Here is a 25741-nt window from a genome sequence, read left to right on the forward strand (position 1 = left end):
TAGAAGCATAGTTTCCAAGTCAAGAGAAATAATAGTCCCACTATATCAGGGGTAGGCAATCTTTTTGAGCCGGGGGCCAGGTTGGCAGGGCCTTTGGCAGCGGCAAATCGGCAGCAGGACCGAGCAGGGGCCGGTCCCAACGGCTCAGTAGGCCGCATGCAGCCCGCGGGCCGTAGGTTGCCGACCCCTGCACTATATTCTGCACTAGTTAGGCCTCATCTGGAGTACTGCATTCAGGTCTGGGTTTCAAAAATGGATATGAACAAGCTGGAGCAGGTTCAGAAAAGGGCAACAAAGATAAAAAGAGGTACGGAGAAGAAAATATATAAAGAAAGGTTGAAGGAGTTATGTTTAGTTTGGTAAAGAGAAGACGGAAGGCTGACATGATGGCACTCCAGAGAAGAGGTGGGAGGCCTGTCCTCTGCTGCCCTGGAGGACCAGCTCTAATGGTTTGAAGTTATAGGAGAGCAGATTTTGATTGAACATTAGAAGGAACTTCTTGACAGTAAAAGTGGTTCAGCAATGGAATCAGTTGACTACAAAGGTGGTGAAGTCTCCTCTGGATGTCTTCAAAAAGAGGCTGGACAGCGATCTGCTGAGGATACTTTAGCTGAAGATCCTGTATTGAGCAGGGGGTTGGACTATATGGCCTTTGAGGCCCCTTCCAACTCTATGATTCTATCTGCTTTATCCCACCAGCAGAGAAAACCAGGAAATGCCTGAAGTTTATCATACGACATTTCCTGGTTTTCTCTAGTTTAAGTCTCATTTAAATCCTGTTTGCCTGCTAGTGTGATAAAGCAGTATGTGTCTATGGGAGGTCACCCCTAATTCACAGTGGGAGTTCAGCATCCATCATTGCTTCAAAATCATTCTATTAATTCCTTAAATTGGTTGTCACAAACTTAAATAGTATATCAAGAAGGAGAATGAGAAAGCAAATTGACTTGAACAGATTATTAATATCTTTTCTAAATAGCTGTTATCTCTCATTTCCCAGTTTTGGCTCACATATCCATACATTTGCTTCCAATGTCATTTTTTCCCTGTCATTATAAGATACAGTTCCACCCCTGTAATTACATAATTAAACACCTTATGTTTGTCTTCCTTATCTAATGCCCAATATCTCTGGTAAATTTCAAGTGGGAGAGTATAACATTGATTTAGGAGCTGGGGTGCCTAAATCATGGGGGAGGGGGTCTACATGTGCCTGTTAGTCCCAAACTTCAGAAGACTAGGAAGGTATGAAGATCATATTTCAAGGTGAAGATGGCTGCCAGAGGAGATATCTATTTTAATTTTGTCTACATATTAACTTTCTGTTTAACTTTTGGGATGAGGGCATTTGAAGTCACACTTCTTAAGCAGGAGGTGGGCTTAGAAGGAAACTTATAAAAGGGAAATAAAGAGTGAATCAAAGTAGTACACAGGTACCAAAATGGGCAAACTACTCCTTCTGACTGGTGAGTATGAAGGGTTCATCTATGCTGTGACAAGAAATTCTTGGACTTCCCTCTGTCCATATGTTGTCCTGTCACTTCTATTATAAGCTAGGTGGATCTCAGATTCTCTCATTTAAAAAAAAAATTCTAAATATTTTTATTCTAAAAATAATTCTAAATGTTACTTGACTACAATGGGTCTCCAATGATAATGTCTCTAAAATCTGTGTGTCATTCCAGACAAGGTTTTCATCACGTTGTCCTAGGAGTTTATCAAACAGGAGGAATTTCTCTTAAATTCGAATGAAAAGAAAGTGGGGCCAGAACGCATTCACTTAAAGTCGCTAGTTTAGTGCAATTACGTGAATGCGCATTGCATTCGAACCGGCTTCCCATTGCCAGAAAATAGCATGCCATGGCCTGAATTTGCGTGTGGCAGTCTATCACACAATAACATGAAACCACATGATTGCGTTCGGACTGACTTCCCATTGCCTGAATTTGAATGTAGTGGGTTATCACGCAATAATGTTAAACCCCATGATTGCGTTCAGATTGCCATTGGATTATACCTCCAATTTCCCTTGTCTGATAAACTCCTTACTTTGTTCAAATGATGCCTTCTCACTGTTTCCTCTGCTCTTCTTTCCACATCAATGTGGAATTGCTGCAAAATGTCTCTTAATTGACAGTCCTTCAACAAATGGAATAGCCACACATTGCTCTTACATAGCAAAGATAATAGTTTGGGCTTATTACAGTGTACACATTTTAATTTAGGCCAATGGAAGAGATGAGATGATAGATTCTGCCAGGCAACTTCTACCAAGCAATCTGTTAATCACAGCAATAACTATTATGATAAATTAAGGCAATCCATGGATAATTTCCAACACTGAAGGGATCTATAGCAAAACATTATACACCTGAACTGGATTACTAAAAATTCTTTTCTCCAAAAGAACAGTTTACTTCTGTGACAAAGTCAATCCATTGTTTCTAGTTTGGATGACTGCAGAATGAAGACATTTGTTTATTTATTTATTTATGACTCATAATGGTTTTTCCCCCCCACAGGTCTGGCTTTCCTGCTGCACCTGCAGCTGGGTAAGTTCTAGCCTAATCCCCCTTTTTATTATATTCCAAAAGAAAAAAAATAACACCCAACAGCTTTTTTTCTCAATACTAGTTCATTACAAGCTTGTGTTGACTGACGTTATACCTCCTCATATGCAGGTGCATCTACCAATATTGTCTGTTATTTCACCAACTGGTGCCAGTACAGACCTGGAATTGCGCGTTACATGCCTGAAGATCTTGACCCATGCCTATGTACTCACGTTATCTATGCATTTGCTGGCATGACTAACAACCAGATCCAGACCATTGAACCGAATGATGTGGCTCTCTATGATGGCATCAATGGACTCAAAAGCTAGTAAGAATATTCTGTGCATTTAGATGGGATATTGAAAACAATGCTAAAGTCCAGAGAACACTGGGCATCTCTTAAGTAGCCCTGAAAACAATGGGTGTTGTTTTAACTGTATGTTAAAATCCAAATGATTTTCATGAGACATAATTATTATTATTATTATTATTATTATTATTATTATTATTATTTATATTTCCCACCTCTCCCTGTAGATCGAGGCAGGATTACAACCAGATAAAATACAGTCATCAATACCAATAAGCAATACAATTATAATCAACAATAATAATTCAAACAAAAACCCTAACCCTCCCACAATACAATAATAAAATTAATAGTAAAAATTCTCATCTGATTGCGACTTAGGCCCATCTGATTTTCTTATGGATTTTCCATTCTGTTTTAATATACTTTGGTTTTCATCACACATTAAGAGCATTGAAACATATGTGATACAAGAAGTATATGAAATCAAAGTCACTTTCAGGTAGGCTTATATACATAGTTTCATTCTTGAGAGGACACCTTTTTAAAATATTCTAAAAAATTTGCAAGAGGTATGGTTGTTCCTCTCATTTCTGCCCTATTGTGCAACTCTGAAATTATATCAGACCTCCTTTAGTATTTGTCACTTTTAGCTAAAAGCCTAAAAATATTTTTAAGACAGACATTTTCATTATTTCATAAAAATAGATCAGTCACACATGGCAGTTTATAGATGACTCAGAGTTTTTAATGACATATCAAAATTTTTCCCCACAGCAATCCTGATCTGAAAACCTTGCTCTCTGTTGGAGGCTGGAACTTTGGAACCCAAAAGTAAGATTTTCTTTTACAAGCATTCTAAATGCCTTCCCATTTAGCATACTCTCCAAACTTGTCATCTTTCCATGTCCTATAATTTATGCATCAACCAAAGCATGTTTCAATCTCTTTTACAACCTTGAATGGATCATGCTTCAAAATATAACTATATCTATATCTATATTTATCTTTCTATTTATCTCTCTATATATAAACAGGAGATAGATATATTTCACATATGTCATATATATGGCTCTCCAGATGTTGTCAGACTTTGGCTTCCATCAGCCCTAGACAACATAGCCAGTTATGGGGAATTTGGGGAGTTGCGGTCCAACAACATCTGGAGGGCTGCAACCCTAGAGTGGGTCACGAAGTAGTAGAAAATCTGTAAACCACTCATTTCATCATTTCTGAGTCTCCACTTTGCTTTACCACATAGGTTTTCTAACATGGTTTCCAGTGCTCAGAACCGCCAGACCTTTATTCAGTCTGCCATCTCCTTCTTACGCAAATATGGCTTTGATGGGTTGGATATTGACTGGGAGTACCCTGGCAACCGTGGCAGCCCTGCTGATACCCAACAACTTTTCACTGTCTTGCTCCAGGTTGGCTTTGATAATATGCTCTCTAGATGACTGGTATAGTCTCCAAGCAATGGAGTGAGTTGTGCACCAGATTACTTCTAGGGTTTATAAAACTTCCATTTGAGGAAGAACAATTTACAGCATTTCCCAGCTAGCACTGGCCGTAAGCCATGTTGACTTGAGGCAACAGAATCAACAGCACAAGTAAAATAAATACCCTGTGTCTTTAAAGATATGTCTTTTTTTCATTTCTCCCCAATTCCAATAACCTTAATCTCCCCTACTAGAAATGCCATAAAAATGGAGAGGTTCATGGTTTGGAGAAATGATAGTGAAAGCTGCAGAATAATATAATTATTAGCAGGATTCCATCCATCCATTGTTTTGATGGCACTGTTTTTTCTTCTTGTGACAATTCACTGCTTCCAATAACAGGAGATGTATGAAGCTTTTGAACAGGAGGCTTCTCAAACCAACAAGCCCAGACTGTTGATCTCTGCAGCTGTGTCTGCTGGTGTGGGCACCATTGAAACTGCATACCAGATCCCACAGATGTCGAAGTAAGTTGTACATCAGCACTTTAGCCTTTTGGAAATGATAAGAGGTTATTCACATATAAAAAGACACTAGGACAAGATGGCTTATTATAGCAATTGCACTTTATAACATGGTACTTTTGCCACAGCTCTCCTCTCTCTGATATGAAATAAACTGAGAGTTCCTTAGTTTTGTCAGTGTGAGTTGTACAGCATATAAATTTAAATTAATTACTATATACAAATGAGGAATAGAAGAGAAAAAACCTGATTCTCCTCTGAGAGAAGTAGCAATGTTAAGTCAACATACTAAATGCTTAAATATTAGAATGAAACTCAAAGTTCTTCTATTGAATAAGAAAAGAATTTGCCAGGATAATATATTTGATTGTTTTGGTTCATGACTTCCTCAGGTACATGGACCTGATTAATGTGATGACCTATGATCTCAGAGGATCCTGGGAAGGTTTCACTGGTGAAAACAGTCCTCTGTATGCAGGGCCTGAAGACCAGGGCTCCTATATTTATTTCAATGTGGTAAGTGACTATACAGAAGCAAAAGATTTGGGGGTTCTTTTGACCTTCAGCCATACACATTTGTTCAATTGGTGAATAGGTAGTTTAGAGCATTTTTCTGACCATTCCACTCATGTTCCTTCCTCCAGGACTATGCTATGAACTACTGGAAAAAGAATGGTGCACCAGCCGAAAAACTGATGGTGGGATTTGGAGCCTATGCCCGCACTTTCACCCTCAGCAACCCTTCGAACCATGGTCTGGATGCCCCAACTTCTGGACCAGGTCAAGCTGGTGCCTACACTCAAGCAGCTGGAACACTGGCATATTTTGAGGTAAAACTGGTTTTCTTGTCAATAAGATCCTAAACATATGCCTGTTCATATTGAGATCCTGACCATATAGATATATAGTTGCAATATATTGAACCTCTGGTATTTTCTAACTAACTTTCTATATACTGTTTTCTCCTAGAAATTATCATTATAATTCTAAATTCTTCTCTATTGTTTGAGGGGTTTTTTTAAGGTGGGTATTTATTTTTCAATTAAAAATATACTTATTTGCATTCTCTGGTAGGAAGGAAAAATAGCCACTTCTGATATGTTGATATAAGTTGCTGCTTTTAGCTGATGGCTGGATAGGATTTGTGTGTTTGTGAATGTCTTTCCCCCCTCTAATACACTTCTTAAATTCTTTGTGGTTTGATGGTTCTTTGCCATCCACAGTAGGGTCATCCTGCCATTTTTAACATGGGAGGTAAGATCAACAAACCAATAATCCAATTAGGTTTATCAAGCCTTATGTAGCCAGATCTTATATGTGTTCTTTCATTGATTTAACAAGGTATATTCCCCCCCCCCCATAGGTCTGTACCTTCTTGAAGGATGGTGCCACTGTAGTATGGAATGCTCCCCAAAAAGTGCCTTATGCCTATAAAGGAAATCAATGGATAGGCTATGACAACCCTAAGAGTTTTGCCATCAAGGTAAGCTTTTTTCTTGCCTCCCTTTTGTGTCTTTACTCATGGCTACAGCACCAGCACCAGGGATTATAGCACCAGCACAACAGAACTTCCCCATCTTCTCCTTCGCTCTTCCATGCAGTTCTTGGAGCTGCCCCAAAATCTGTTGCAGGCTATTTCTCAGCCCTCCTAAACAGGCTTTTTGGTGTACATGGAAGATCTGAAAGAATAGATCTCCCACCTCTCACTTCCATTTAAGCATGCTGCCATAGATGAAAACATCCAATATTGGTTGCTTCCCATGAAGGAAGGGTTATTTTTAAGACTGAACTAATAGTGTGTGTATACATGCCTTCAGGTCACATGGTGACTCCATGAATTCCATATGTTTTTCTTAGGCAAGGATTACTTAGAGATAGTTTTGCCAGTTCCTTTCTCCAAAATGTAGCCTACAGCATCTGGTATTTGTATTCACTGTTTTTTGTGTACATTTACAGTAGGGCCAACAAGGGAATACACAGATACATGTTGGGGAGGGGGATCTCCCATGGTGTGTGTGTGTGTGTGTGTGTGTGTGTGTGTGTTTATTTATTTATTTATTTATTTATTTATTTATTTATTACTTCTTTTGTCCATCTTTCCACTATCAAATGGTACTCAAGTAGCAGAGATAATATCCATTTATTGAGTTCTTGCATGCAAGAGGGAAGAATTTCATGTTTAAAATGTTCCCCACATGGGTGAGATTACATGAGGTTCTTTTATTTGCAAAAAAATGTTGTGGAGTCTGAGCAAAAAACATATTGTGGAGGGGGAAATCATATGCATTGTACAGACGTCCCAGCACTTTTTGTGCAAAAATACCCTTACTTTTTTGTAAATGTCTTTTGCACACACACAAACATTCTAGAAATGAGAAAAATTGCCTGATTTATTTTTTGGTTGGGGGTCTCAGTGTGCCAAAACATTATTTTGTCTCTGGAACAATAATATTTGTGAGTATCATGACACAACTTCATTACACAACTTGAAAAACAAAGCCACTCACTTTAAATCTTTATAATAATCAAAACAATTTTAAAATTTCAAAGGCAAAAACTATATATTCACATCATCCTCCCTCTCTAACCACATACACACACATGCCGGGGTATGTATATGTGTCTGTGTGCTAATTGATCATAAATAAAACCACTAGTGTTTGCCATTTTTAACAGACTTTGTTTGACTTCAATAGTATCAACATACAGTAAACATCAATTGACTACTTGAAACCATCCTTCTGTCTATTTAATTTCTGGATTGGATTCCTGATCAGGTGGAATTGCAGCTATGATTAGATGGTGGGAAACACATTGTCTTAGTATGAAGAACAACAGCTCCGATATTTTTTTCTGGAATCTTTCACAATATTCTATTATTTAACTTTCAGGCTCAGTGGCTGCTGGAGAACAACTTTGGTGGAGCCATGGTATGGGCTATTGATTTGGATGACTTCACTGGCGCATTCTGTGGGGAAGGCAAATATCCTCTAATGAATTCCTTGAAATCTGCACTGGGAATTACCACACCAAGTAAGTAACACATTGCAGGTGGCCAGATGAAGCAAAGTACAGTATCTGACAAAGATGGTATATCTGACTCTTCATGACATAAATGAAATATATCCAGCCTCCTAGCTTGTGCACATTTTTACTCTTTCAGATGCACTTCTTTTGTGATAATTTTGTATCAAGGGGTAATTTATCCCAATACAAACACTAGTTTCAGATGGGAGACTTTCATCAGGAGTTCATTTCCTCACAACTACCTGCTACAATCCTACTAATTTTCTCACACACCCCTGCTAGTGATATTTGATTTTTTTTTTATAAACCTGTATGTTAAATATGCACTAAATATCCCATTCAGATTGGTCCTAAGCATTAGTATGAGAAATCCCAACAGTTTAATTAAATACATTTTTATTTGGCATGTAAAAGAAAAAAAGGGGGGAGTCAAATGTACACACACAAACGGACACAAATACATCAAAATATACACAACACACACACAAAATTTAGTTTGGGACAACAAACTCCCCTACTGTCTCCCTCTCTCCTATTGAAAAGACTTCCCACTTCTCTCTAAATGTGACTTACAACTATCTCTTATCTTCTCCTTGAATCTTCATTACATTCTCTTACTAATCAAAGTTAATCACTACCAATAATTTATATTTCTTATATATATATCTAAGTTTAGTTTAACTTGGGTTGGCTCTACTTACTATCAAACTCCATAGTACTGATGACTCCCCTTGTTTATTTTATAGACTCCATGAAAGGTTTCCATATTTTCAGAAAGTATTCCATTGGGTTCCTTTTTATTAAATTTGTTAACTTGTCTAAATGAGCCAATCGTCTCTAACCACTCAGCACATGTCAGAATGTTATTAGTTTTCCATAAATCCCACTAATTTTAAATTCAGCTCAACCATAGATGTAATTAATACTTGTCTCTTGCCACTTAATTCTTTGCTGCAATTCATTTTTCTCTGGGTTTGCACCTTCTGCTTTGCCAAGAATGATAACCCCCACTATCCATTTTCTCATTTTCTTACATTCTCATTACTGTGAGCCTCCCTGCAGAATATTCCAACAAACTACTACTTCAAGCACTGATTTCTAGAGGTGCATCCATCCTGCAGAAACAATCCAGTTTGACACTACTTTACAATCCACTTTGACACCATGGCCCAATGCTATGGAATTCTGGTAATTGTAGTTTATTGTGGCACCAGAGCATAGCAATTCCATATGATGCAGCCATGTGAGGTAAGTGATGTCAGACTGCTACAATTGTGTAGTGTGGATACATCCCAAATACCAAAGTGAATCCACTGACTTTCTGACATGAGGGTCACCAGTCTTTGCCATTTCTGGAGCTGCATCCACACTGCAGAAATAATCCTGGTTGACATAACTTTAACTACCATGGCTCAATGCAGATACAACCACAGTCTTGTACCAAGTGGTGAGCCTTGGGTCCTCTCAGGAAAGCATAATCCTTATGAGAAAGGAAATGTTCTAACTATATTTTCTTCTTTCTTCCAGACTGCAAGGTGCCAACAACAACCCTTGGGACCAATGCTAATGGTCAGCCTGCCCAGGCTCCAACTGCAGCCCCATCTTCTGGTGGCAGTGGGAGCTCAGGTGGCAGTGGTGGCAGCAGTGGTGGCAACTTCTGCAATGGCAAATCCAGTGGCCTCTACTCAGATCCTACCAATAAGAATGCTTTCTACCACTGTGTGAATGGACAGACCTACCTCCAATACTGTCAGAGTGGCCTTGTATTCGACTCAAGCTGTTCCTGCTGCAATTGGGCATGAAGAAAACAGCCACCAAGTACACATGCATGCACTCCACTGGAGTAAAGGAGAAAGCAAGTTTTCAGCATCATAAATAAAGTTGTGCTGCATTCAACCCAAGTCTCTGTATGGGTTTTTTCCCCCTATCTATCTGTCTGTCTATCTATCTATCTACATTCGTCCCTCCACATTTGCTGGGATTAGGGGCACAGGTCCCCCGTGAATGTGGAAAAACACAAATAACAAAAACACTATGTTTTTACTTGAGAGAACACCTCTCTGGGAATCTCTAGGTCCTCCAGTGCAACTCTGTGGTCAACAACTGCCAGATATTGACCACAGAATTGCGCTGGAAGAGCTACAAATGCCAAGTGGTGTGTTCTCTCTAGGAATCACTGGGTCCTTCAGTGGGACTTTTAGTTAAAGTTTACCATAGAGTTGCGCTGGAGAACCTAAATATTCCTAGAGAGAACATATGAATAAAATCCATGAATAATTGAATCCGCAAAAGTCAAAGCCGCAAATGTGGAGGGATGAGTGTATCTATCTCAAGAAATTCTGTTCAGTATCTTTCATATTAAATTGAATTTCTCAGTCACCTTTTCTGGCTATAATATAAAAACCACACAGGTCTCCATCCACCCATCTCAGGGATATCCAGATCTAATCACTGTCATTGTTAAAACCATCAACCAGTCCAGAATCTCATTGCTAATTCCTGGACAGGTCATTCAGTCTTTGTTACCTGGCCAGATAGACCATCACCTAGGCTAGTTTTAAGGTATAAATACAGTTTCAGAACCTAACCTCTGTGCACACAATACACATACAGTTCTCCCACCAAAAAGACAAATATCTCCAAGAGCAAAACCAGCCTAAAAACACACTAGAAGCTAATATAACTCCACTGAGGCTATTGTACTTCATATATTGCATGAGACAACATTTGATAATGGCTAATATCTTATATTGCTTCAACATAGTGTACATATCTGCTAGTGGAGTTATATTATGCCACTCTGATACTGAATACCAAGGTAACAAAAATATGTGGCTCAATCATCAGTGTGCATGCCTGACAATCCATTGTGTAATCACAGTGCCCAATGTGCAAAGGCATAGAGGCAATGCACATTCACACACTGCCCAATGTACTTTAGTAATGCTCACATGCAAAAGCATGCTCTGCATACATCACCATCAGAAGGATATAACTGTTGTGCACTGTCCCAAAACAATCACTCTACATGTACAGCACAATATATGCCAGTGTATGTCACAAACAGGATGCTGACCAATGGGAAGTAAAAAGGGAGAAGGGAAAGAAGAAGCCACTACCCTGAGTTTTCAGGGTCTGAGCAGTGCTGTTAACAATAGGATATCTTGGAGAAATAATCCAGTCTGAGACCATTTTATCTGTCCTAGCTCAGTCCTAGGGAATCCTGGGAATTGTAGTTTATTGTGGCACCAAACCTCTCTGACAAAGAAGGCTAAATGTCTTGCAAAACTACAGTTTCCAGAATTCGCTAGCATTGAGCCAAGGCAGTTAAAGTGGTCTCAAGATGGATTATTTCTGCAGTGCGTTTTGGACCTCTGTTAATAGGATCAGCTTAACTCAAAGCCAACTTGACAGGACATGACAGCAACAAGGCCAACAAGTTGTGATAGCATCAAAAAGCCACAAAACAGAGATAGCTTTATTGGACCAATCAAAAATGCACAAAATACATTATGCAAGCTTTTGAGGCTCCACCAGCTTCTTCATAAGGCAAAGGTGTAAAATAATACAGAAGAAGAAAAAAATGAAAATATTAGGGTCACAGGCCTACATTTTGTCAAAATGTCACTTTTACTGTTGTCAGTTAAGATGGTCTGGTGGGGTATCAATGCAGGCAGAGACAACTCCTCTCTTGGGCCATGTGGTATCTGGGAGAAAAGAGTTGTAAAATTTCAACTCTATTAGCAAAAGGAAAAGTAACTTCCCTTAAGATCCATACTGTTTCTGTCCTGGGTGAGGCTACCCAGGACAATAAGTGTTAATGACAACATTGATAACAAGTGTTAATGACTATTCTTGTGTGAAGTGGGAAATGGATAAAAAGAAACAACAAACCAAGGAGAAATAATAACAGATGGAGGGGCTGAGCAGGAAGAAAAGGAAGAAGAAGAGGAAGTGTATAAAACCTACAAAAACCTTGAAAATCCAATACTGAATCACTGTTTTCAAGTAAATAACAACTTTCTTATTTGTTTATTTTTGTTTGTTTGTTTGTTTGTTGTGTGCCTTCAAGTAATTTCTGATTTATGGCAACCCTAAGATGAACCTATCATAGGGATTTCATGGCAAGTTTCAAAATTCAAAACAGTTACAATCATCTAAAAAGAGCATTAAACCACATAAAATATACATAAGCTAAAAGGCATAACCATAAAAGCCACCCCCACAAAAGCCATCCTGGCATAATGACATATAAATGCCTGCTTAAATAAAAATAACTTAGCTTACCAACAAAAAGCAAGCAGGAAGGGGGCCCACCTAGCCTCCTGTGGAAGAGGATTCCGGAGGGTGGGAGCAGCCACCAAGAAGGCTCTCTCTCATGTCCTTACCAAGGGAGCCTGTGATCTTGGCAGGACTGAAAGAAAGCCTTCCCTCAAAGTTCTTAGTGTCTTGGCAGGTTCATATGGAAAGATACTGTTCTTCAAATAATCTGAACCTAAGACATATAGGGCTTTATAGGTCATAACCAAAATTTCGAATTGTGCCCAGAAACAAACCGGTAGCCAGTAAAGCTGTTTCAACAAGAGAGTTATATGCTCCCTATAATTGGCATTGGTCAGCATTCTGGCTGCAACATTTTGGCCCCATTAAAGTTTCCAAACAGTTTCCAAAGGCAGTTGTACACAGAGTGTATTACAGTAGTCCAAACAAGATGCAATCAAGGCATGTATCACTGTAGCCAAATATGACATCTCAAGAGATGAGCGCATCTGGCATATTAGTTTTAACTGTGCAAATGCACACCTGGCCACTGCTGAAACCACACTGGCTCTCCAGTGAGTGTTGGTGTATCTGAGTGTCTGACTAGGACACTGGGAGACCAGAGTTTGAATCTCTGCATGGCCATGGAAATCCACTGGGTGACCTTGGCAAGTCACACTCTCAGCCTGAGAGGAAAGCAAAGGTAAGTTAATAACACATAGGTAAATCCATGAAACTTACTGGGTGACCTTGGGCAAGTCACATGCTCTCAGCCCCAGGGGAAAGCAATGGCAAACCTCTTCTAAATAAATCTTGCCAAGAAAGCCCCATGATAGGTTCGCCTTAGGGGCGACATATGCCGGAAACAATTTGAAGGTACACAACAACAAAAATCCATTGATTCAATGGATTTACTCTAGTCAGAAATAATAGCAGGATTCAGGCAAGTGGAATTAATGTTGCTGTGTCAAATATCTCACATTTCTTCACCTTTTATATTATAATCTTTTTACCTGTTTTTTGTTTTTTTTAGATTGGGAGGGACAGATGGGGAAGTGCCCATATGGCCTAGCAAGGATAGGAATATGTACCTCTCCTTCTGCCTTTTTTCTTTTCCCGTGAACTCTCAGTGCCAGCCACTAAGCACATGTACAAGCTTCCAATTCACTACCAGGCACATTCACCATGGTAATAGTAGGTGCCCCCTATATGTCCTTATCTTATCCAGCCCTGTTGTCTTTCTTGCTCCATCACAACCCAGTGGCTGGCACTACATCTGCTATACAAAAACATATATTTGAGAACTGATAGAATGGTAGTTGGCACTTGGAAGCTGCCAGTTTATGAGATTTCAAATTTGATACCTTTTAAAAATCAAAATAAAGGCATGCTAATATACCTAAGAAATTAAAATTTCAAAAGTTGAGGCAAATATTTAATGAGAATTTCAATGGGAAATTAAACTGTGTGTCTAGGTTATAATTTATACATTTTGACTCAGCACATCCCAAATGCAGATCAATTATTTACTTTTTGCTGAGCCTTGAACATTGCAATGGATAGGTCAGTGCTTTAATTATAAGAACCTGAAGACAAATGATTGAAGAACAGATATCTAAATGCTATTTAGTAAGGCTAGTCCAGAGAGGCACCCTGTATTCCAGACAAAAGATGCAGGATTTATTTTTATTTTTTTAGAAATCAAGTAAATATTCATTCCAAATTCGTGTTTTGTTCTCTATAAATCAGAATAGGACTTAGGTCCAGAACGCACCACATAAATCATCCAGCTGGAAACTGCTTTAACTGCCCTGGCTCAGTGGTTAGGGAATCCTGAGAATTGTAGTTCTGTGAGACATTTTCTGTCAGAGTGTTCTGGTGCCACAATGAACAACATTTTCCAGGATTCCCTAGCACTGAGCCAGGGCAGTTAAAGTGGTCTCCAACTGGATTATTTATGCAATGTGTTTTGGACCTTAGTTGTCCATTGGGAACAAGTGTCAGCAACTTATGAGCTTCCAGATGCTGCTGAATTGTGGTTCCCTTCATTCTTCACCACTGGCTCTTCTGGCTAAGGGTGTCCAACAAGTTCCCCAGATCTTTTACTGTCCCTTCATGTCAAAGCCAGAAGAACATATATCCTCACTTCTTTCTGAAAGATTCTAGTCTTTCAGAAAGCACAGATTGTTGGGAAAAATAACTGACAACCTAGCTAGATGGGTTATATAACAAATTATTTATTCTCCATCTGTAAGCATGATAAAAATGTGAATTGGTATGGCAAACACACTGCCCTGACTTCTATATGTCAGCACAGAATTAAAAGAGCAATAGAATTATAATCTATATTCACAATCTAGTCTACCAGGAGTCTAACTCCACTGGTAAAACAAAAGTATTGATAAGAATGTTTTCTTAAGTTCAGGTTTTCCATGGCTCTGTACCTGTACTGGAATTCGTTGTGTGCTGCTAATTTTAGGTGAATGTCACAACTATCAGATGACTTTGGTCACAAGGCACCAAAATGGTAAAAGGGCAAATGTGGGGTATAAAAGTAACTTAGGAATAGTGTAGAATCAGTACAGAGGCAAAGATGGCCAAGTTGATCTTGCTTACCGGTAAGTATCAATATGATTCTCATGTAATTGACTATGTTTCTTCTGTTGGTTCATTCTGCAATGTAGGGTCACTAGTATTTCATAAATGCTTTAGTATTTAAAAGAGAATTAGTCCTAATTAACTCAATGGAATAATCTCCCCCACCAAAAAAAGAGGGCGAAATCTGCTTTACCGTACAATCAACCACATTGGCTGGCAATGTTCTCTATAAATCAGAATAGGACAATGAAATTTATCCTCACTCTTTTATGGTTTTTGCTGATTCCATAATCTTATAAAACTAGTAACCTTGCTTCTTTCCTCTTGTTTTGTATTGCAGTAAGAAAATGTTTGTTCTTTAAATTCTTTCAAAGGAAAGATTATTTCCAGTACTTTGAAAACTTAAAATCTTTTAGATTTGCATCTCACTGTACTGAACCTTTTCTCTTCAGCTCTCTGCTCAATGAATTTCAAGACTGTTGGGGTTTTTTTTTAATCCATTAATAATTCTTAGCAAAAAAAAAAAAAGCCAGTGTGATCTATGGCTATCTTTAGCCATAGCACTGTAGAATCAAATAATTATTCCTGTTCCAAATAGAATCCACAAGCTACTTCTCAATTTCTTTTTTAAAAAATTCCTATTCTAGATGTTCATTCAAAATGCTTTCATCCAAAATCATGAGCAGTAAACCATGGTACATTTTTGCCAATGGTCATGGCAGGGAGCAATGCCTCTCCCCACTCCATCCTGCAGCCACCTGCACATATGAAAAACTTGTTCCAACAGGCTAGGAAATCCTCCAGAAGAGATTGTCAACACTACAGGGTTCCCAGTGCTACTGTTTGTCATGTGAGATTGAATGTAGACCCATGATTGAAATGAACCAGATAATTTAATGAGCCAATTTTAAGTGAATTTCTTTACACTTCACTTTGCTTTAACTTAGAGCCCATATATCAGGGCTGCATCTACACTGCAGAATTAAGGCAGTTTGACACTGCTTTAATTGTCATGACTCAATGCTATCGAATTCTGGGGTTTGTAGCTTTGTGAGATATTTAGCCTTCACCATCAGAGAGTTCTGATGCTACAACAAACTACAAATCTCACAATTCCATTACAGTTAAAGCGGTATCTGCAGTGTAGCAGTAGCCTATGTCTGGCATCCTGTCAGAATGGCACAGTACAGACTGCCAAAAAACAGTGGTCTGCTGGCACCTGTTTTTCCTCCGCAGGGAAGCTGCAGCCGCCAAACCACACGGCTACCCTGCAGAGGAAAAAGAACCCACAAAAAGCATGTTCTTCTTCCCCTGCACCAGTTACGTCGCTAGTGAGCCAATGGCATACTCATGACATAGCTGGCAAGGTGCAACGTGTGGACGCTATGCGTCCATTACATCATAATGGCGGCGCCCGTGTACACAGGGCACCGCCATTATTGCGCTACCAGTATGTGCTAAGGTTAGTGACTGTGCGGTTGCCACACGGTCCTATAACCCTAGCATGGCACTTTAGCGCCATGTGTACCGCGCCTTAGTTCCCAATTAGAGAAAACCTAACAATCAGTTGTTGAATGGTAAGTAAACACATAGGTTAATCCCACCGGTTGAATAGATCTACTCCAGTCAGAACAACAGATGTAGGTTTGTGTTATTATTAATATGCCTATATAGATTAATGTACACATAACAGATTAAATTCAGTGGGCTTACTTCAAGCAAGAGTGGACATACTGAATCAATTGCTGAATGTTTTAAGTTTACACTTAAATTCCATGACAGAAATAGATTTATTTTATTTCAGACTAGCAATTGGAATTAGGCCTATTCTATATTGTCAGGGGTGGGAACATTATTAGCACAATTTACTAATAACATTCTTTTTCTTTATAGGTCTGGTACTCCTGCTCAATGCACAAATAGGTATGAAGTTCAGTTCTTAAAATATATGTAACTCTGTGGCCATGTTTTGGGCGGGGGTGATATAGCAGTCAAATATACTAGGTATTATTGCCTTTTCTTTGTAAGAAGGGGTGGAGTCATAGTGGTAGAGCAGATATTTTGTATGCAGAAGGTCTTCATCTAACTTAATCCCTGGTTTTAAAAATTCAGGTAGCAGCCACTGATGAGAATGGTACCTACTTGAAGCTAGGAAAGCCACTGCCAGTCAGAGTAGAGTGGTAATGGTGGTCAGAGCAGTGTAGTTAATGGTGGATTAGAAAGCTAACAGTAGCATTCTGTGGGCCTGTAATAATAAATTGTAAAGTAATGGTTATAACAGGCATAAGTGTAGCTGTTATTCCTCTTTTTGCAATTCAAAATGCCTAACTATTCTTGATAAAACACAACTCTTAAATTGATTTCAAATTTTAATAAGCATCTAAACAGGAAATCAACAAAATAGTTAAAGTGGTATGTGTGTAAAAATATTGGGAATATTAGTAAACATATTTATAAAATCAAGTGTAGTCATTTCTTTCAATATTGCAACATAGCCTCACTCAAAACAGTAAAATAAAGGTTTAGCTCTCCCCAAATTATTTGGGTAGTTGAGGCAGAAAATCTTGCAAGCACAATTTTACCTCCTTGGCAGTCAAAAATACAACCTTGTTTTTTTCATGATATCCCAAAACCACTGCCTGAGGCTCTTCCATCCCTCTGTCTGATGTCAGGGCTGCATAAATAAGAACACTGAAAGATACAGAAGTAATGATATTTTTCAAGCATTCTGTTGCTTATGGGCCACAGCTACCTTCATTATTTTTGTAGCCTCTACCTCCACCCTACCAAACATGCCCTGATTTTTTTAAAAAAAATATCAAAGGCCCGAGACAGATGGGCTGAAAGGGGCATGGCGGTGGCAATACTAGGGTTCCGGACCACACAGCAACCGCACGGTCCAGAACCCTAGTATGTAATAGCGACGGCCTGATGGTGGGCATCCCGTCCACACAGCCACTGCCATTTTTACGTAACAGACGCATAGTGTCTGCACGTCATAGCGCGTCCATTATGTCACGAGTGAACCATTTGCTGCTAATTTTAGGTGAATGTCACAACCATTTGATGTCTTTGGCGCACTCATGACATAACCTGGATGTGGTAAAAGAACCTGGGAAAACCGGGTTCTTTTAACTCCAGAGGGACGTTGCGTGGTCTAGCGGCTGCGGCGTCCCTCTGGAGTTAGGGTCTTTTTTCTGCCTTGGAAGCTTCCAAGAATTGTGATTTTGTAATATAAGGCATCATCTCCCAAACTCTTATAAAATCTGGGAGTAAATTTCCAACTACTTCAGGATTTCACTATTCATCATTTTGGTACATTTCAGGGGCTACTGCAGTTCACAGTGCTTCTAAGGCAAAAAATGGCCCTTGGACCTTCTGAAACTGTCCACCCCAATCTGAAATGGTTACTCTTCCTTCCATATATGCCAGAGATGGCTCTGCTTCTCTGCCTACTGTAATGCCTTACAAAATCTGCAGTACACATATAGGGGTAACTGTACTAGCCATACAACAAAACAAAACAGTGACATCTTTATTGGGCCACCCAAAATACACAAAGTACATGATGCAAGCTTTTGAAGCTCCACTGGGTTTTCATCAGGCAAAGGTGTTAAAAATCAAACAGGATTTTAAAAAATTACAATTTTGGAGCCACAGGCCTACATTTTGTCAAGCTCTTGTTATAGCTGTTCTCTGTTAAGATGATACAGAGGGATATCCATGTAGGCAGAGGTCATTCCTCTTTTTTGGCCATGTGGGCTCTGGGAGACAAAGAGTTGTAAGGTCCAGGAAATAAAATTTAAACGACATTAACAACACAAAAAGGAGCCTCCTTTGAGATCCAGGTTGTCTCTGTCCTGTGCTAGGCTACCCATCCTCTTCTTTGGAGAAGAACATTGAATTTCTCAAAACATTTCTTCTACCATGTTTGCTAAGACCTGGTTTACACATTCACACTCTTCAAATAACTAAATAAAATACAGTATATTCCAAGATCTTCTACCAGCCCTTCTTCCTGGCCTAATTATATTTCAAGATTCATTATAAAGTCTCCATTGTCTTTTTTTCTTTTTTGCTTTCTTTTTCTTTTTTTAATTTTTATAGGTTCTGCCTATGTGCTATCATGCTACTTCACCAACTGGGGCCAATACAGACCAGGCCTTGGGCGCTATAAGCCTGACAATATTGACCCTTGCCTGTGTACTCACCTGATCTATGCCTTTGCTGGGATGCGCAACAATGAGATTGCAACCATTGAGTGGAATGATGTCACCCTCTACAAATCTTTCAATGGCTTGAAAAACCAGTAAGTGTCTATGAATAAGAGACACCCCTTTCTCCATTCTATTTCTTCTAACATGCTAGTAAGTCACTTTTCAAAGCAAGTGTTCAGTTAAATCTATGCTCAGCCAAATTAATGGGAACAGGAACAATATTGCTCTCTGGACAGAAGCTGGGTAAAATTGCTCTTGAATTCCCATGATGACTATTCCAGAATTTTATAGTATGGGTTGTTGTGTTACTTTAATCCATATTTTCAATGTGCTTTGCTAGGAAAATAGATTTCATACTAGTCAGAACTTGAAGGTTTAGGACTCATGACATATGTACAAAGTAAAGAGATAGCAGATTTTCAAAAATGAGATACAGGTGGCTGTCCATAGCGAGCCAGAAGTTGTTAATGAGAACTGAAGTCACTCAAATCTGATACCATTTTGACCAAAGGAATAAGAATTTCTTCGTATCTGTGCAACTTGAACATTAGCTGCTCAAGACAGATTATCTGTTGGCCTTGAAAACCAGGAACAGGAAATAATTCATTCTTGAATAATTAATAAATTGCCATAGGAATATGCTTCAAGATTATGAAAGCAGTCATAATTTGATTTGCAATTTCATGTGCCATAGAGACTAGAATTCATCTGTGTAATCTCTTCCATTATAGGAACGGAGAACTGAAGACTCTTCTGGCAATTGGAGGCTGGAACTTTGGAACAGCACCGTAAGTTTGAAGCATTCCCTTAGTCCCCCATCCCATCATTACTAGCAAAAATGCAGGCAAAAAGTAGGCCACGCTCTTAAATCTACCCATTATAACCATATTTCAGATTCACCGCAATGGTTTCCACTCCTGAGAACCGCCAGACCTTCATCAATTCTGTCATCACATTCTTGCGTCAATATGGTTTTGATGGACTGGACTTTGACTGGGAGTACCCTGGCTCTAGAGGCAGCACTCCTCAAGATAAGTCCCTCTTTACAGTCCTGGTTAAGGTAAAGTAACTGTCTATTTCTTATTTCCCCCAGGGCCTGGGCTCCAGAGCCACTGAGAATGAGCTCAGGCCCTGTTTGAAAAACAAATGTCCTGGCAGCTGGTACCCACAACCAACACCTTCCCCCAAACATGTCAATTGTTGACCCACAATCAAAAGTTGCCCCCTTCCATGTCTGGTACCCCTTGATAGACCTATTTGGGCAGCCGGAGACATACGAGTTAGTAAAGAATTGGAAGAGCTACTCATCCAGGCCCTGGAGTTGGAGGAACTGCATGTATTTACATATGTATGCATATTCTTTGTACAGCCCCTTGAACAAGGCCGTAAAATATCCATAAGCTGAATCTCAGTAGGGATTTACTCATTAACTCATTCAGCATCTTGAGATGCTCACTGAGACTTGAATTGCCACTGCAGTTTTTGTTTTCCCCCCAAAAAAAACTTCTGTGAACAGGTGACAGCCCTAAACATTATTTTGGAACTTATGGTTTAGGTTAGAGTTTTGCTGTCACAAAGAACTTTGCTTGTTTCCTTTGCTTGTTCTGTAAAGGAGAGAGAAACAAAGGCAGGATCCAACATGGATCCCACTAACAGAATTACTTCCACCAGTGGAATTGTGGAGGGAGTAATCCTGCCTTCCCAGGTTCACACTGTGTGTGTGTGTGTGTGTGTGTGCGCGCACACACACACACACACACTCAACTCCTTTCCAGGCAAGCATTCTCTGAAGACGACAGCCAGAGATGCTGGCAAAATGTCAGGAATAAACTCTTCTAGAACATGGCCACATAGCCTGAAAACCCCACAAACCCCCCCCCCTTTCCTTGCAGTCCCTTCTGCACTCTCAAACCTTGTTCTGGAGGGCTGGGTAATCCTCTGGAGGAAGTGACATGGAGGGCCGCTGGGGTGTGGGGAGAAAGTCTCATTGCATTAGTAGTCAGACACTATCAGAACATTGAATTCGGGGCAATGAAAACAGTACATAAACCTTTTACTTAAACTTAAGTAAGTACAGATCTATGTTAAACAGAAATAATTTTAAAATACCTTAGTGTTGTTTTTATTTTACCATACAATGATCAAATATCACTGTATTTCTCAAATAAACAGGAATATTCTGAGTACGGTGGCACTTTTATTTTGCCTACAACTGATAGGGAGATCATCAGTAAAGGATCCTAGAGCAGTAAAACCAACTTGCTCAGAATATCAGCATTAACAAGAGTTCTGAGTTCTCCCTTATTATCTTGTAGGAAATGTTGGAAGCCTTTGAGCAGGAAGCCCAGAAAACAAACCAACCCAGGCTAATGGTCACTGCTGCTGTTGCTGCTGGACTTTCCAATATTGAGTCTGGCTACCAAATTCCTGAGCTTGGCCAGTAAGTACAGTGATTTCAAATTTTAAATGCTCTGCCTTTTAAATGTAACACTTGCCTTTTGTTATCTGCATGGATGAAGATCCAAAGACTCTGGGGATTAATGTACTATAAGACCACATAATGTACGCCATAATGGTTGCCATTTGTACAGTGTATGAGCAACAATGTAAAGCCAGTCTGGTAAATCTGATCAATGTCTTGGTGAAATATTAAGTCAGCATTTGCATGGAGTCAGAAATAGTACTAGCACTAAGCTTTTCTTAAGAGTATAATTAAGGTTATAGTGTGCTTTGCAACCTGTGCCGATGTCCAGGGACACTGCAGGAGAGGATACAGGCACAACTACTATCTCCCATATTCACTAGTTTTAAAACACAGAGAAAAATTGACAGTGCTATGGACATTAACTCTAAAGATGTAGAGTAAAAACTGTAGTGATCCCATAACCAACTATAGTCACAACAATCATCTCTGTTTTGATTAATAAGCTGCGCCTGTGAAAGGTTTGCAGCGTGAAGCATGTATTTATGGGTCTAACTATACAGTAAGTCTAGAAACCAGGTCATGGCAGGATATGTTTTGGGGGGACATTGCAGAAGAGGAAATTCTGTACCTGCACATGTTGTCTCCTCATCCTGAATGCAAAATAGCAGCTGGAGAACTGAAAGGATGCAGCTGCATCCCCACCACCACCACTGATTGGCTACAGGAGTGCACTAGACATATTCCAGCTGTGCTTCTGCACATGAGGAAGAAGGAGCAGCCTTATACTAGGGGCAAAGATTGTTCCTCCCTCATCAGTATACAGGAACAGCCAGAAAATGCCTAGGCACACTGCACACCTAGCAACCTGGGAGACAGCACTGCACCCTTTCAGTTCATCAGCTGCTATTCGACACATGGGGAGGATGTGGAGAAAATGAAGGGATCTCCTTACCCTAGACAAAAGCATAAATAAACTGGCAGAGACTTGACCAACATGCTTAGTGAATATCAGTCTAAATGATAATACAGTATGTATTGCCAGACTCAAAAGAGAATGTATGGTGGTTCTTTTTTTTTTTTTTAACAAATTTCAGGGGTTTGGTAAAAATAGTGGAAAAACCGAGAAGGATTACCCACTGAAGTTTGTTTCTGATCCCTGTATCTGCTAAACAATTCCATGTATGAGACAGGGTGATTGCAATATATTTACTGCATGATCAGGCCTCATCTGGAACCACCTTTTGTAATGTGGGGTCTAAACAACTGGGTCTTCATGCTAGCAATCAAACAGTATGTAGGACACAGATGCATTTAATTGACCCACAGGTATCTGGACTATTTCCATGTGATGACTTATGACTTCCATGGATCCTGGGAAGGTTACACTGGAGAGAACAGCCCTCTGTACAGAGGTCCTGCTGATACTGGTGGCAACATCTACTTCAACATTGTAAGTATGAGGTGAAAGTATGCAACAGGATTCTTCAAAGCCTGTAATGATGTAACACTTGAAAAACTGAAGGCATTCAAAAATAAATATTCCACATAGGAAATGAGTATAACACAAGTATGGCTTTTATAGGAGTATGCCATGAACTACTGGAAAAACCATGGTGCCCCAGCTGAGAAACTCATTGTTGGATTCCCAACTTATGGGCACACCTTCATCCTCAGCAATCCATCCAATACTGCCATCGGTGCCCCCACATCTGGGCCTGGGCCTGCTGGACCTTACACAAGACAATCTGGATTCTGGGCTTACTATGAGGTTAGTACATGTTTATTAATAATACAGAATCATATCTATTGAGACAACTAGCAATCAAAGTATTTTATTGATGATCCTTCAGAAACATTGTTTATTTTTGAGTGATTATTTATTAGTATATAAATCACTAATGAATTCCTCAGCATTGTTAAAGAAGATAAAATTGCTTTGCCACAGAAGATAACTTGATAAAGAGTTTTTGATTGAAAATTAGCCATCTATGTCATCTGAGGATCATACATGGCATGGTAGAAATAGCATGCATCAGTTTCCTGTACACATGACAGCATGAAGGCAGTCCTTTGCACAGTTCAGAAAAGATGCAGTACAAGGGAATATCTGATGATTCCAAGATCAGCAGGTCAGCAGTTCAAGACCCAGGCACTGTGAGACAGAGTGAGCTCCCATCACTAGTCCCAGCTTCTGCCAACCTAGCAGTTTGAAAGCATGTAAAAGTGCAAGTAGATAAATAGGTACCACTTTGGTAGGAAGGTAACAGCGTTCTGTGAAGTCATACTAGCCACATGATGACAGAGTTGTCTTTGACAATGCTGGCTCTTCAGCTTAGTAATGGAGATGAGCACAGGCCCTACATCTGGACATGACTGGACAATCTTGGCAAGGGAAAACCTTTACCTTTTACCTTTAATATTGCTAATGCATGACGGTTTGGAGTAATGAGGAATTTAGAATAACTGAAGATCACTACACAGTTAGCAAGGACTTGCTTGATTATAAGGCCCAGCCATATAACCATATAGACTTGTGCAGGAATATTTTTCAATTCACCTCATTGCACTACACAAATTGCATTATGAAATACTAACTGACAGGAGACCTTAAATGACTTAGAAGATCATCTTTTCATTTTGTTTTTGCCTCTTTCAGATCTGCACCTTCCTGAAAAATGGAGCTACACAAGCCTGGGATGGTCCTCAAGATGTGCCCTATGCCTACAAAGGGAATGAGTGGCTTGGGTATGACAACATCAAGAGTTTCAACATCAAGGTATGAGAGAAATGGTTGGTGAACTAACAACATGAAGTACTTTTCCCATTCTTCAGTGCAATATGGACTGAACTGAGCTTCTTTCTTTGCCTCTGCTAGGCTGAGTGGCTGAAGAAGAACAACTTTGCAGGTGCCATGGTTTGGTCCCTTGACTTGGATGACTTCACTGGCACTTTCTGCAACCAGGGCAAATACCCCCTGATCACCACCTTGAAGAATGCTCTTGGACTGCAGAGTGCAAGTAAGTAGCAGTGGTAGTGATGGTGGTAGTGGTGGTGGTAGTGGTGGTAGTCTCAGCAGCAGAAGCCCACAAAATGAGTATAAAGACTAATATTTTAGAGATAAGTTTGTGGCTGGATAGACATCAGCATAAGCTTAGGCCACCTCTATTGCTTATTTTAAAATACATATTTCAGCTCAAGGAAAAAGGTCAGCTGATGTTTAGCCTATTTAGAATATATCCATGCCAATGTGATATGTTTGAAGCTAATGTGGTATGTTTGAAACTGAACTTTAAAATAACTATTGAAGAAGTTGAACCTATTGCAGAGCTAGAGTTCAGCACTTTGGATAGATCCTTTAAAGTTTAAACTAAACCCTGAACTATTATGGCTACAGATGAGCTATGTTTGGCTGTGCAAAGATGGAATAGAATGACAAACCATAAGTCTTTGTAATGAACAAAGTTAGAAATTCCCCATTCTGTATGTGTATGCATTTCAACTGAGTCGCAGCTGAGACCTTCGTCTATCTGCATAGAGGTGAATTAAGGTGGATTGTACTTTATGAAAAGGAGGAAAGCAAAATTAAGATAATCATGGTTGACCTTCTTTATAGCATGGTCCAAATACAAGCACTTAGAATTATCCATGTCAAGCCCAAAATGGCATAAAATCCTTATTTTAAAAGAAAAGAAAGGTCAAGTGCAACAGTGGTTATTTGAGAGAGGAATCATACTTTTCTGCTTCTCCGCCAGGTTGCAAAGCTCCTTCCCAGCCTTTTTCTCCACCATCCTCTGGAACTGGCAGTGGAAGTTCTGGAGGTAGCCCAAGCAGCTCCGGAGGTAGCCCAAGCAGCTCCGGTGGAAGCCCAAGCAGCTCTGGTGGGAGTGGATTCTGCGCTGGAAGAGCTGGAGGCCTTTATCCAGATCCAACCAACAAGAACAGCTTCTACCACTGTGTGAACGGAAGGACCTTCCTGCAGCATTGCCAGACCGGTCTTGTCTTTGACCCTAGCTGTGATTGTTGCAACTGGGCATGAAGAGATCAGGGTTAAATTCACTACCTACTCCTTCCTAATCTGACTCAAGATAACAAAATGAAATAAAATTAAGCAAAAAAAAAAACCAACCCTACATTTGTTTCCTCCATGTTCATGTACTTAGATAGACTGAAGGCTTCTTGTCTGCCTTCCTTACCCATTGCTCCAATAGGTATTTATGATGTGGCTGGACATCTGATGACAAGACGGCTGTCCTACAATATTGCCCTGCACCTACAGCTTCCAGAAGCAGTCAAAAAAAGAGAATACACCATCCTGTGCAAGGTTAAACCAGCCCTGTAGTAATTTTCGTTTTTCTAGAGGACCACTAAGATAACATGGTCTTTAGC

General features: G+C 39.6%; 2 protein-coding genes across 3 annotated transcripts; both read left to right on the forward strand.

Annotated features, from left to right (window-relative positions):
* The first annotated feature begins 2401 nt into the window (after positions 1-2401).
* LOC149316011 (acidic mammalian chitinase-like) lies at positions 2402-9735 on the forward strand. Of its 2 annotated transcripts, XM_089514612.1 has the most exons (10): positions 2404-2552; positions 2682-2883; positions 3643-3699; positions 4127-4292; positions 4707-4831; positions 5221-5344; positions 5473-5658; positions 6192-6311; positions 7720-7861; positions 9383-9735. In XM_089514612.1, exons 2-10 carry the CDS (start codon positions 2750-2752, stop codon positions 9655-9657), a joined length of 1329 nt encoding a protein of 442 aa, XP_089370738.1. In that variant the 5' UTR covers positions 2404-2552; positions 2682-2749; the 3' UTR covers positions 9658-9735. The 2 variants fall into 2 exon arrangements, with proteins under 2 accessions (XP_089370739.1, XP_089370738.1); XM_089514613.1 differs by lacking the exon at positions 6192-6311 and having other exon boundaries at positions 2402-2552.
* Positions 9736-14708: 4973 nt separating this feature from the next.
* On the forward strand, positions 14709-25391 carry LOC149316012 (acidic mammalian chitinase-like). Its single transcript, XM_089518585.1, has 11 exons — positions 14709-14733; positions 16607-16636; positions 18821-19022; positions 19662-19718; positions 19825-19990; positions 21246-21370; positions 22682-22805; positions 22938-23123; positions 24012-24131; positions 24231-24372; positions 25108-25391. The coding sequence occupies exons 1-11, from the start codon at positions 14709-14711 to the stop codon at positions 25389-25391; spliced, it is 1461 nt and encodes a 486-aa protein (XP_089374711.1).
* Positions 25392-25741: the final 350 nt, after the last annotated feature.

Source organism: Sceloporus occidentalis, unplaced genomic scaffold (genome assembly GCF_023333645.1).
Source record: "Sceloporus occidentalis isolate IW3139 unplaced genomic scaffold, rSceOcc1.0.p SCAF_3, whole genome shotgun sequence".
Lineage (NCBI taxonomy): Eukaryota > Metazoa > Chordata > Lepidosauria > Squamata > Phrynosomatidae > Sceloporus > Sceloporus occidentalis.